This window comes from Somniosus microcephalus, chromosome 29 (assembly GCF_052327205.1).
Source record: "Somniosus microcephalus isolate GS21.2 chromosome 29, FLI_Smic_1.0, whole genome shotgun sequence".
Lineage (NCBI taxonomy): Eukaryota > Metazoa > Chordata > Chondrichthyes > Squaliformes > Somniosidae > Somniosus > Somniosus microcephalus.
The window spans coordinates 29,684,543-29,698,489 of record NC_141015.1 but is presented as its reverse complement, the minus strand read 5'-3'; the positions used below and the strand labels follow the sequence as shown (position 1 = coordinate 29,698,489).

At 42.8% G+C, this 13,947-nt stretch overlaps 1 protein-coding gene across 16 annotated transcripts in view; it reads left to right on the top strand.

The window, feature by feature from the left end:
* Window positions 1–13,947, top strand: part of kcnma1a (potassium large conductance calcium-activated channel, subfamily M, alpha member 1a) — a 1,094,159-nt gene that overhangs the window by 881,694 nt on the left and 198,518 nt on the right. For all 16 annotated transcript variants that reach the window (XM_085970505.1, XM_085970490.1, XM_085970491.1 and 13 more), the window contains one exon: window positions 7,862–7,948. In XM_085970505.1, the coding sequence (XP_085826631.1) occupies window positions 7,862–7,948 (87 nt within the window). The remainder of the gene's footprint in view (window positions 1–7,861; window positions 7,949–13,947) is intronic.

Sequence of the window (13,947 nt, the reverse complement as noted above, 5' to 3'; positions counted from 1 at the left end):
AGTGCCAGCTTACACCACACCCAGTGCCAGCTTACACCACACCCAGTGCCGCCTTACACCACACCCAGTGCCGCCTTACACCACACCCAGTGCCAGTTTACACCACACCCAGTGCCGCCTTACGCCACACCCAGTGCCGTCTTACACCACACCCAGTGCCGTCTTACACCACACCCAGTGCCGCCTTACACCACACCCAGTGCCAATTCAGGCATACTTCCATTTAACACTGGATTTGAAATGGAAACAAGGAATTATATATCTCATAAGCTGAATGCATTTCAGATATAGCTGCCATCAAATGTGAAAGGGCATACATGATGCTGAAATAAACTCATCGAATGCAGTAGAAGCCACTTAATGGAAACAGCTTTGTGTTAAGCAAACTGCTCTTTAATCCAGTCATTTACATTAAGCAAACACTATTGATTCAATGCTGATCCCAATTGGCAATTAAATATACTTTAAATTCTCAAGAACGAAGATTACGTACCCATCTACAGCTGTGGATGTGTGTTAGGCGCTAAAGTGAGGAAACCAGTCCAATAGCTCCTTCAAATTGGGTATATTGTCTGGCAGCAACTGGTTATGCAAAATTGGTTGAAATAACCATGCTGGCTGTATGTTACCACTTAAACACTGCCCATACTGACCTCAAAGTGCGCTAAACTATACCCAAACAAAGGCCTGACTAGAACCGGCCAGTCCAATCGGTATTGTAGTACAGTATAGGATAAGGACCAGTATAGATTCTGCTCCCAAGCCAGCCGATCTTCAAACACAGTCGTTGGGGCCAAATTAGTGCCTCACTAAATGTCCATGTTAGATCCAATTTTCTGCAAACGGGGTCATTAGTAGCTCTGTACTATGAGGTTCTTAGGTTGCTGTGTCCATTGTACAAGCAGAATATTCGGCTGCAAGTCCTTAGTTTAACACTGTGTAATTCCTTTGACTGCCAGTATTGAAGGGTTCACAATGCACAGGTGAATACAACCCTTTTTATCAGATGATAATCTCAAAGATAGCCAATTGAAGAACTTTATAACTTTCTAGAATAGCATTGCTTGGCATTTGCACTGGTAACTGATCTTAATTTCATTTAAATGTGATATTAACCTTCTACTCAATATTGCATACATCAGACACCAGTAAGACATAATGAACTGCTCACATGAAGTACTATGTATCAGCCAACACTAATTAGCAAGCCTAATCACCTTCTCACTGTCATTATATGTGTCCAATGTTATACACCAACCTAATGGAAAATACATTTCTTGTCCACTCTCTTCCATTAAAAATATGATCGACTGGATTCTATGTTAGAGAAAGTTTTGCAAAGTCTAAATTTGGAGTAATTGGGTAAAAAGTGCATCTTAAAGCTCTTTATTTAAGAACATGTTGGAAAAGCACAGCAGCTTAACCAGCTAAAAGAGGCAAGAGAGGTTAATGTTCAGGTGGGTTCCTTCATTACTGCCAAGCCGCTTTAATGAAAGGTCACGTCTGAAATGTCTCTTCCTCTTTCAGAAGCTGATCAAGTTGCTGTGCTTTTCCAACATTTTCTGTTTCTGATTCATTAGTTATTTTTCCTGAAAGTTTGTGGAAGGTTTTGCCAGAGGGAAATAGTAGGAGGCATTTAATTGTGAGCACATGGGGAAAATGAAAAGGCAGCCTGTATTGATCTTTATATGGTGCTGAGGTGATGAACACATGAGAGGGAGGAGATGGGGAAACTCGATGAGCTCCTTGAGGCCAAGATTTATTAAAACTCTCAATCAACGTTCCCACTCTTTTTTTGGCTGCGCGGCCCATTCAAATTTCCGCGCCAGTGCGGTTTTTCCATATAAGAGCCGGTGAGCTGGCTGCGCGGGACCTCCAGGCCGCACAGCTTAACGGGAGCATTGCTCATTGAACACCGAACACATCTTATGGTGAAATACATAAATGCTGCTAAGTAGCATAGTAGATGGCCAAGACTTGTGCCGACATCTATCGGAATATACAGATTCATTTTCCTAATTCTTTCAAAACCGCAGAGAAAATAGAACAACGTTCAAATTTTGTGTTCTTGTTCCTAAGATTTTGTTTTTTTTCCCCCTGTATTTTCTTGCGTTTTGCTACGTTCATGTTTTTGAAGAAACAAAACTATTTTGTTTGTTTTATGTTTGCCAAGTTGGACTGTTTCCTTTGTTTCTGTTGCGAGCTGTTTGTTTCTACCATGGTGTTTGATCGAAATGTTTTCTTGTTGTTTACAGAGGTGCCAAGTGGTAAATCTCTCTTCATTTACTTTCCTACCAATCCTCAACCTTCCCCTCAATTCTTTACACCTTCCAGCTTTGGGACTCATTTCCCGAGAGAGCTCATTCTTTTACTCTCACCAAGTCAGCAGGATAACACTAAAAACACATCAGATAGAATAGTCAACATAAGACATTTATAGTATTTTTTTTAAAGAAAGCTTCTCGTCCTTGCGCTGATTTCTTTGCAGGTATTAAAAAAAAAGGTGATATTTACACATATTTGTCTAAATGGCCCTTCATTCTCTGCTGTGCCACAGATTGTGTCCGAGACGTATTAAAACCTTAGCTGGCGTAAAGTTTTATTCCAGCCCCCGCCAACCCCACGATGATGTAATGTAAATGTCAGTCAGCCAGCCAAAAGTGCTGTTTTGCTGTCTGCTTGTCAAAGTCTCAACTGATGTCTTTCCCGTCGCCTGTCTTCAGCTTTCCATGCATTTAAACAATGCTTCATGTTGGCTGTGGATTCATTGAAAAGAAAGGAAGAAAAAAAATGAATAGTCACATTAAATTTGTTAACTAATTAATGAGCGCGATGATTTTCTGCAATGATAATTTTAACACGCCTGACCACATTTCGTACTCGCACATTCAATTTGCCAAACGTGGAAATTTATTTTTCGGAAGCATTTTTTCCCCAGTTTTTCTTGCATCAGCAAGCTTGCCGATTGACTCCCAGCCCACTATTAAAGACAGCCACTTGTCATCTTCCCAACCCCCAGCCCCTGTTTGTTGCTTGACATTGAGTGAAATGTTAATGCATGAAGTAAATTAATGTTTTGGCAGTATCCTTTCATTCCAGAGACACCCATTTGAGTCTTTGAATATTTTTTTAATGATTTTTGTTTTCATTTTTTTCAAGCGTCATCTAATTGCTGACCCAACCAACTTAGTAGCTACTTGCTTAATTCTCTTTTTCTTCATGAATTGCCCCTTCTTCCCTCCCCTGCTTTGTGTCTGTCCCTCACCTCCTTGCTTTATCTGACTCCCAAGCTTGTGTGCAGTGGTATATGTAACGACAAAAGTAGGAGGGCTTCCGGTCAGCTTGGCGTTCAGTCACCCAGCAGCCGTTCCTGCAGTCTGCAATGGTTGGGCCTCTACTTTTGGAGTTGTTTGTTGTATGTTGTTGTTCTTTGTGTGTGTTTGGGTTGGAAGCATGTCACGGCCACAGTGAACCAGACAGAGCCTACTCTATACCAACAGAAATTTGCTTCCTGGGATTCCTCCTTGATTTTCTAGTTAAAATTGAATCCGTTAATACGTCAATCTTGTGCTGAATGAACAATTTGCTGATATACGGAAATCTATACTGAGACTTGGTTTTATTAATTTATATTCTAATTACAATGCCAATTGAATATTGGATTGGATCTGATGTCTGCAGAACAGTGATTTCTGCTCGTAAATAAATAAAGAAAAGCTAATGTGAGTACGGAGGCACATATCCAGTGTGCAATGTCCACATGCGGTGGTATCCATGATAAAGACACACGCATTCAATCTGACAATACAAATTGAGCCCAGATTCAGGACCATATATAAATGATAAAACAGTCAGAACTGGTATTGTTATTAGTACCATGGATATTATACATAGCTTGGTATTATTAGTAAATCTTATAGAATATAATCATAGATTCATAACGGCACAGAAGGAGGCCATTCGGCCCACTGAGTCCGTGCCGGCTCTCTGCAGAGCAACCCAGTCAGTCCCATTCCCCCGCTCTCCCCGTAGCCCTGCAAGTTTATTTCCCTCAAGTGCCTATCCAGTCTCCACTTGAAAATATTGAGTGTCTCCGCTTCCACCACTTCCGTCGGCAGTGAATTCCAGGTCCTTACCCCTCGCTGTGTAAAAAAGATTTTCCTCACATCCCCCCTGTATCTCTTGCCCAAAACCTTAAATCTGTGTCCCCTAGTCCTTGTACCATCAACCAGTGGGAACAGCCTTTCCCCGTCTAGCCTATCCAGACCTGTCATAATCTTGTACACCTCGATCAAATCATCCCTCAACCTCCTTTGCTCTAATGAAAACAAATCCAGCTTCTCCAACCTGTCCTTGTAGCAAAGATCCCCCATCCCCGGAACCATTCTGGTAAATCTCCTCTGCACCCTCTCAAGGGCCTTCACATCCTTCCTAAAGTGTGGTGACCAGAACTGGACACAATACTCCAGTTGTGACCTAACCAGCGCTTTGTACAGGTTCAGCATAACTTCTCTAAACAGGTTCAGCATAACTTCTCTAATATGCAAGGAGTACAAATTGCTTTCCCCTAACCAGCTATGGCACTTTAATATATACCATAATCTCTAATATAAAATGCATTATTTATATATTCCTCTTTGAAAACCCACGTGAAGCATCTCTCAGTGTAACATTCCTCTTGGCGTTACTTCTAACGATAGTGTTACACGGAGGACCCACATGCATTTGATTAACTAAAGACATCAGCTGTAAAGTATCTCTCTGTTTAAAAAGCTGTTAGAACATACTAATAATGAACTGGATACGCGTTCCCCAACATCCCTGGATCTGAAACTTTAGAATTCACTTCATGAGTTAGGTAATTGGAACACATGATCGTCATTACAAGCTGGGTTATTTCCCACCAGTTGGAGGCCTGCCTAAATGAGTCCCATATTTCAACATAGTTCATTGTGTGAAACACTTTGAGACCTTTCAATGGCGTGATAAGGTGTTACATAAATGAAAGTTTGTTTTGCATTAGTTGCTGCGAAACTATTCCGTTTCAAATAAATCATCAGTTTCTCGAAGTCGAAGAATATTAACATCTTCTTGACAGCTCAGGACATGCGCTGTGTGGAATTCCACAGCTTTCATGCGGAAATGTGACACAACTTTTAACAAAAATGGAAAATGCTGGAAAGACACAGCAACTAAAAACTGGCAGATAAGCATTTTAGTAAAGTTGGGGGGGGTGGGTGGCGGGCGCACAGTAAAAGGGGAGGAAGAAATAACAGGCGCTCCAATCACAGAGAGGAAGTTAATGGGTTAAATGATTTGCAAACTGCTGAATAGGAAAGCAGGAGTTGTTCGATGAAATAAAGTAATCTTGGTGAGACAATGGAAAGACATTAAAAGAATATGGAAATAGCTGAGAAGCTGTAAAAGGCACACAAGAAAATGGGGGGAGAAAAGGTAGATGCGGCAAATCTGAAATAAGAACAAAAAATACCCAGAACACACATTAGCCTTGATGCTCATTGACCTGCTTGGTACTATTTCAGATTTTCTTTATATTTGTGCGGAATGATTTTTGACATAAATGTAGAATCACCATTCTATTTAGAAGTGTTCTTGCAGTAAGTGATGATAGCAGGTTTTTTCTGAGCTGTTTTAAAAAAATTATTATTGAGAGAGCAGAGTGAGGGGCCAAGACCCGTAGTGCAGGACGCTAGAAATATTGGCAAGAGTAGGAGGCGAGGATGAGGTAAATAGCAGTTAGATGATGAATGATGATAAGAGTGAGGCAGAGGGATTAGGAAGAGAGTTAAATAAAGCAAGGTCTGGTAATCACCGCAGGACATTGAAGCATCCTTGCGGAATTTCGCTTTATCCAGGAGATGTGGTGCTGGCACACTCCCAGCAATGAGGAGCTGCCCCTATTGACAGCACCGTAAGTCAGCAACTGCAAGGAGCCCATTCCTGGAAGCAATTCAGGTCTTGCTGTGCTTTATTTGTGAACGTGGCTTGTTCTGAGTGCGCTTTCTCTACTGCTGCCCTTTTCATTTTTTTTTCTTGTCTACCAGAAAACCAAAGCCTTTGGATATAGAAGTAGAATTGTAAAAAAAAACATGTAGTTTGAGAGTGCCCAGAAGAAAGAGCTGGATGTTTATACTGAACAATTGGGGCTAAAGTAAGATTTCAGACACGTCTATTTAAAGATGGACATTGGGATTCTTGTCGTTAACGTGTACCAGCCATCTCTTTCCTTTGGGCCGACTACCTAATTTAGCATACAGCTGTGCCGTGCAATAGCTGTACTCTTGACGTGTATTACCTTTAAAGTGACTGTTACTTTAAATTATTGATAAGTTACGGTTAATTAATGATGTTACAAGTAGCACGCATTGTTTTCCAATCACGGGGGAGCTGCACCGACCACTGAAACCTGTTTGTTTGTTACTGCTGCTACTACAGGCCTGTTAAATTATTTGTGAATAGTAGCTTCAGTTTAAGGATATAGGGCTAGATTTACCATCTATACACGATCAATGGGTAAAAAATCTAGCCCATAGTTCCTTCACCAAAATAGTAAAAAATCTTTTTTACATATACCAGAAATGCGAGGGTATACATATCAGGAAAGGATGAACAGGCTCTTGAAAGGTGACCTAATAGAGGTCTTTAAAATTATGAAAGGTATTGATAGAGTGGATACAGAGAGAATGTTTCCACTTGTGGGGAAGAGCATAACTAGAGGCCATCAATATAAGATAGTCACTAAGAAATCCAATAGGGAATTCAGAAGAAACTTCTTTACCCAAAGAGTGGTGAGAATGGGGAACTCGCTACCACAGGGAGTGGTTGAGGTGAATAGAATAGATGCATTTAAGGGGAGGCTAGACAAGCATATGAGGGAGAAGGGAATAGAGGGTTATGCTGGCAGTGTTAGATGAGGAAAGACGGGAAGAGGCTCCAGTGGAACATAAACGCCGGCATGGACTGGTTGGGCCGAATGGCCTGTTTCTGTGCCGTATATCCTATGTAATATGTAAAATTGGTTTGTGGTTCAAATATAACTAATTTGCTCGTCATACCCCACCCAAACTCTACCCCACTCTGCCAGAAGTTATTCAAGTGGCAGGTTTCTGACCACAAGCTGCGTTGTCAGGGGAAGCACTGGCAGAAGGAGAGTGAAAACTGGAGAGGAGTTCATTGTAGACATCTCCTTCTCACAACCAGCTCAAGAGTGACAATGGGGAGAGCCTGAGAGCGAGACACCTCGTGGCCTTCTCAGCTGGGGAACATGTCCTAGTACCAGCAGGAGGGGAGGGGGGACCCTCAACAAAATAAGAGTGAAGAAAAAAAATAATGACAAATGGGAACGAGTAAAAACAAACAAACCCACTACCTTGCTGTCGAGATAAGACCGCAGTAACCCTTCCAAGAAAAACCGGCCTGAAAATTGACCTTAAAACTGCACTTTCGATGTCGATTCAGATGCTGTGATTAACAATGAGCTACATTATCCAGATTAAAATTATAAAGCCTGTGCTTTGTTATCAGAAGGCTTTCAAATTAGGGGAAAATGAGAATTTATTTAGGGGTGTACGCTTTTCAGCAGATGGTGTTTTGCTTACCATGTATCTTAATATTATGGGTCTAATAAGCAAGTTCCATTCAGTCATTAATTGAATCATTTGCAGTCATCTGTTGGGGAGTGTATGCGGCTATTGAAATATAAGTGCCGTTCATATCGGAGTGATTTCCATTGCAGTGGGGATGGTTACACCATTCCCCCTTGATTCTTGTACCATTGAGGCAATGCTTTTCTCCAGCAGCGACTAACAGAAATGTGGTGTTTTGTGTTTTCACTGAGTAGCATATTAATCAATCCTGGGAACCACATCAAGATCCATGAAGGCACATTGGGATTCTTCATTGCAAACGATGCCAAGGAAGTGAAAAGGTAGCTTTTACCTTTGATCCATGGGAATTGAAAGTAATTGTAATCTGTTTCCAATTAATGATGTAATATGCCAAATAATAAACACTCCCATATCTTGACTTTTATTTGGAGGGGCGGGAGGGAGGAATTTTACTTTTCCTGTTGAGCCGTCAGAACAAGCATGAGAGTAAATTCATCATCGATTTCAAAATTCTCATCCTTGTTTTCAAATCCCTCCACGGCCTCGCCCCTCCCTACCTCTGTAATCTCCTTCAGCCCCACAACAACCCCCCCCCCACCCGAGATAGCTGCGTTCCTCTAATTCTTGAGCATCCCTGATTATAATCGCTCAACCTTTGGTGGCTGTGCCTTCTGTTGCCTGGGCCCTAAGCTCTGGAATTCCCTGCCTAAACCTCTCCGCCTCGCTCCCTCTCTTTTCTCCTTTAAGAGGCTCCTTAAAACCGACCTCTTTGACCAAGCTTTTGGTCACCTGCCCTAATTTCTCCTTATGTGGCTCGGTATCAAATTTTTTGTCTTAAAACACTCCTGTGCAGCGCCTTGGGACGTTTTACCACGTTAAAGAGGCTATATAAATACAAGTTGTTGTTGTTGTTATTTGTAATCCAGCAACGCAACTCACCTTGTACATTAACGGAGCTTTGTCATAACTGATGGTGACAATGTTTTAAGCACGTGTAAAGTTTGGTGTTATGTCTGAAATGTTCTTCAACATTGACTCTGTAAAAGGCTCAATTGGACGGGTGAGACTTCTGAACACATCTGGGAGCTTTGTGGCTCTCGCAGCAAGAGGGGCCGTGTTCAACTCTCCGCCCTCAGTGCTGCTCAGGTATCACTGGACTCACTGCGTACTCTCCTCGGCCAACCACCACCCTCAGCTTCGGGAGGAGGGGAACACATCGCTGGATACAATCCCGTGCTGTGGAAACATGCTCCCAGTCCACTGATCACAGAGTGCCATCGACTGCTGTTGTGGAGTACGCTGCACAGGCCAGAATCTCCTGCACGCCTGGCCAGTATTGTGGAAGTGTGACAATTGGTGCCAGTCAGAACCTTACCAGAGGAAGGGGGGAATATGTAGATCTTAAGAACCAAAAGGTTTTCCTTCTGAAACAAGGAATAGTAATATCAGAAAAGCGATTAACATCATTGAACAATTAAGGAAGGCATGCAATTATATTCATGCAACAAATAATAAGGAAAAGCTTTGAGAGGCCTTCTGTAGCGGGCCCAGTGTCAGCATCAATCAAACAGCCCCTGGTCATTTATAACACAGTCAAGATACAGAGCAAAACTCACTCTACTCAAGCCCAGCAATGTGGATTGTTTTTCATTGGCAGTGAGCAAGGAACTGAATCCAGAAGTTAGTGAAAGACTGGATGATAAGTGAAACCTCCAGGTTTTCTTTTCTTTTATGCTGTTCCCTATTTTCCACCCCCCCCCCAAAAAGGGGAACGGCATCCAAACTATTTTTTTTCCAAAAAAAACTGCTGTTGCTTATTAATGCCTGTTAATGCTGTATTAATAATCTTTCATCAAAAAATTTGGTAGTTTTCCGCTGGGGGATATGAAAAAGACCAGGTCGGAATCGTCTCACCCACTGAGTTGGACCTAATTCTGCAGCAGCTAAACTATTTGGCCACAATCCTGTTCAGCATGGATTTTTGCTACAATCTTTACACCGGTTCAGTGCTGGAGGGAGAAAGCTACCTGGAGCCCAGCTACTAGAGACTGAGCACCAACCCCACGAGCTAGCGCTGGGTCCTCTGAAAGGTTTGCTGGATCGTGCCCACCTGCACTTTAAACAGCCGAGAATCACTCCATTCATGGGCATTTTAAACAGCTGAGATTTTATTTATGTTCATTCCTGGGATGTGGGCGTCGCTGGCAAGGCCGGCATTTATTGCCCATCCCTAATTGCCCTTGAGCAGGTGGTGGTGAGCCGCCGCCTTGAACCGCCACAGTCCTCATGGTCACGGTACGCCCATAGAGAATCCCTCCATTCATGGGCACTTTAAACAGATGGTCACTAAACGATTTTTTAATAAAAACCCGATGTGCTGCTAGTTTTATATCTTATTCTCCCTGCTGGGAATTCACAGATTTCAAGATTTGGTTGTTGAAATAAATCGTTACCATTGCAAAGAAGGCCAGAACTCACCATTTGGTTGTTGAAATAAATCGTTACCATTACAAAGAAGGCCAGAACTCACCAAGCAATTGATTTGAATATAATTTTCAATGCGAATTAGAGAAAAAATGGTGCATTTTTTTTTAACCCTGATTTGTGGCTTGATCTTTGTTTCTGATTTACACACATAAAGCAAATGTCTCTCGTCTTTAAAAATCTGGAAGTGGTCCTGTCATTGAATCAGGTTGCACAAAATTTGCATCTCAGCTTCGTTTTTGATAGTTTCTAATAGGAATTGGATTAATGCCTCTGGTTGTTACTCAACTAGTTAAGCGCTTGTTAAACCACACGAGAGGTGCCGAATGAGCATTATTGAAGGCAAGTCCTGATTGGCCAAGTTTCTGCTAGCACGCTAAATGAAATCTTAAACTCATCCAGTGGAAAAGTGAATTAATTAACATTTCTATTGGTTGCCCTTAAAATAAATAATAAAAAATGATGAGAGTAATACCTCAGCTTCTAAAAACAGAAAATATCTCCCAAATTCCTCAGCTCTAATCTCAGAAGAGCGCCCCCTACTGCATCAGCCTGAACTTTCCCCCAAACAGCCATCCCGCAAATTTACTGAGTTAACCTACCAAATTAATGCCGATTAGTTCTGGCTTGTGGGTAGTTTAGTCCCACTCAGAACTGGGTCAGAAGCGGCCAAAAATCATTTGGTTCAGTTGCTGTAGCTTGAAGGATCTTTTGCTCCCTGAGTGTCGATCAGTTTGCCCTTTGAAGCCTCTTGGGCTAAGTGTTCCTGGGTTCAAGCTGAGAGGCAGGGAAGGTAAGCAAAGGGCCTTCAACACTACAATCCGATGTCCTGTGGTCTGGCAAGCAGAATGGGACCTGAGGTGTAATACCTGCTGGTTGCCTAGTTAGATACCTCATCTCCGCTGTGTGCTGTGCTGTGCCAGTGCCACAGTCAAGGCCAGAGACTCGCACTTCATGTAGAAACCATTTCAGATTCTTTGTAATGGTGACTTGATTTTGTGTGAGGAATTGACATTTTTTAATGCACAAAGTTTTGTTACATGCGGATGATTCTTTGGGTCTGTTTGAAATGCACAAAATTAAATAGAAATACTTAAGTTTAAATGTAAATATTGGAGGATGTTCAGAGAGCAGAAGAAGGGTGCTAGGTTATACCTTTTCTCCTCTGGGACTTGGGTTCAAATCCTGACGGGACGAAAGAACTCCTCTCTCCATTGACTGTAAGAGTTCTACATGAAGTCAGCCTGGATAGTTACAGAATGGTCGGCAATACAAAACAGCTCCAAACTGACACCGAATTGGCAATCTTACTGAGCCTTGCAGCTGGCTGGTGTGAGAAAATGAGCAATTCACAGTGGTTCAGTGGGGCCTTTGAGGTTGGGATTACATCATTGTGGCGTAGAAGAGAGACCATTACTGTGCATTTAGTCATTACCATACGTGGCCTGGCAGTTCTTGATGCTGACACTGGGTGAGAAATGCGTCCCATTCCTTAGCTCTAATATCATTCATTCACTCGTACCAACAATGTGCATTCATATAGCGCCTTTAACTTAGTAAAACCTCCCACGGCGCTTCACAGGAGCGTTATCAGACAAAATTTGACACCGAGCCACATAAGGAGATATTAGGACAGGTGGTCAAAGAGGTAGGTTTTAAAGAGCGTCTTAAAGGAGGGTAGAGGGCTACATTCACCAAAACTATACAGGAAACTTTTTTTTATCCGGCACGGACGGGACCGACGTGGTGCCGGTTCATCAACAATTCCGGATAACCAAAAGCTATAGTAAAAGATACGGAGCTGAGAGCTCCGTATAAAGCAACAAACCCTGTTGCTTACAGCTTCAGAACAATGGCCACAAGTTGCAAGCGTCTCTGTAGCTTAGCAACAGCTGCAGCCACACCCTTGCACAGCAACAAATGGAGGAAGGCAAGTAATAAAAGTTACCTGAACCTACTCCTGAATTTTGCCGGTTAACCGAGATTTCCGGTTATTTAGGTGCCGGTAAATCGAAAGTTTCCTGTATTTTGTAATAAATAGAAAGAGCAGTGGTGGTCTGGTTGGTGAGATATATATTTTCGCCTCTGAGGCCTGCATTCAATTCCAGCACAGACAGATGGGAATGAAAGTCTCTTCTCTGTGTTCACAGAATCACAGAAACCCCACAGTGCAGATAGAGGCCATTTCGGCCCATCGAGCCTGCACCGACACATATCCCACCCGATCCCCGTAACCCCTACACCAACACATATCCCACCCCTATCCCCGTAACCCCACGTAATTAATCCCCCTAACACTAAGGGTCAATTTTATCATAGCCAATCAACCTAACCCGCACATCTTTGGATTGTGGGAGGAAACCAGAGCACCCGGAGGAAACCCACGCAAACGCGGGGAGAATGTGCAAACTCCACACAGACAGTCGCCCGAGGCCGGATTCGAACCCGGGTCCCTGGCGCTGTGAGGCAACAATGCTAACCACTATGCCACCGTCCTGCATTTCTATGTGAAATGAATTTAGACAGTCATAACTTGGTTCCCAGTGGACATAGGCCAACAACAGAACACAGGTACTAACTTGGTTCACGTGCGAGTTTAAAGAGGCCACAATTATGGATAGTGTTAGACATACCAGCCCTGCCTCTCACTGGTGCAGGCGGGAGTGTTCTTCTACTATAACATTTGGAGTTAAGCATGTTGTTAGGCAAGAGTAGAGAGCGAGCTTCACTCTGCATCTACAGTTGACCCATTTAATGCTGATATTGGGCACCAGGTAAAAATGTTCCATTCCCCAGCATTTAGTATCCCTCACACTGATGAGCAGAAAAATTCCACATTTTGAAAGGGCAACAAGGATGATTGAGGCCTTAGGGCTGCGAGTTATGAAAAGTGACTCTCCAACTGAACTTGTCATTGGAGAAATAAGTTCAGGAGAGGATCCAGATCTTTAAAATGCTGATAGCCATGGATAATGTAGATGTAAGCAGGTTATTTAACTTGGACAGTGAGCGCAGTACTACAGGAAATGAGAACAGAAATTAACAAGCCTCGGGCAGGACTAAGGATCAGAGTGTTCTTTCCCCCACAGAGTAGTGTGGATATTGGAACAGACTCTTAGCAAAAGCAGTTCAGGCTGTGCTGATTAACTCCTTTAAAAGGAGCAGCTACATATCTGGTTAAAGGTAGAGCTGAAGATTATAATGATATGTGCAGACAGAGATGATCAATGACTTTAGGAAACACAATGGTTCTTGTGACACCGACACCATGGAAACGTCATTGGTTGAAGGCAGCTGGTCGGGATTGAATAATGGTCCTTGTTAGGATGGATTGATATTCTGGAGTTTCAGTCAATTACCTTAGGGGGTCAGGGAGAAATTTCACACAACTATCCCTCAGGAGATTAAATATGTTGGGTAGAGCCCACGATAGCACAAAGTGCGCATGGTCTGTGAAAGGAGCGGGATTGATGAGGCAAATGGCCTTTTCTGTTTTTGTGTGTTCCTGAATACACTTTTACTTCATTTGGAACAAAATGCCTCCCTCCCCCCGCCGCCCCCCCTGCCACCAAACAATCATACTACACCTTGCTCAGGAATTTGGAACTTAAAGGCTGGCCATCAGTCACTGAACTTGCATACCCTGAGTAGCCATTGGCGGCCGTGCCTTCAGCTGCCTGGATCCTAAACTCTGCAATTCCCTCCCTAAACCTCTCCGCCTCTCCACTTCTCTTTCCTCCTTTAAGACGCTCCTTAAAACCTACCTCTTCGACCAAGCTTTTGGCCATCTGGCCTAACATCTCCATATACGGCTCGGTGTCAAATTTTGGGGTTT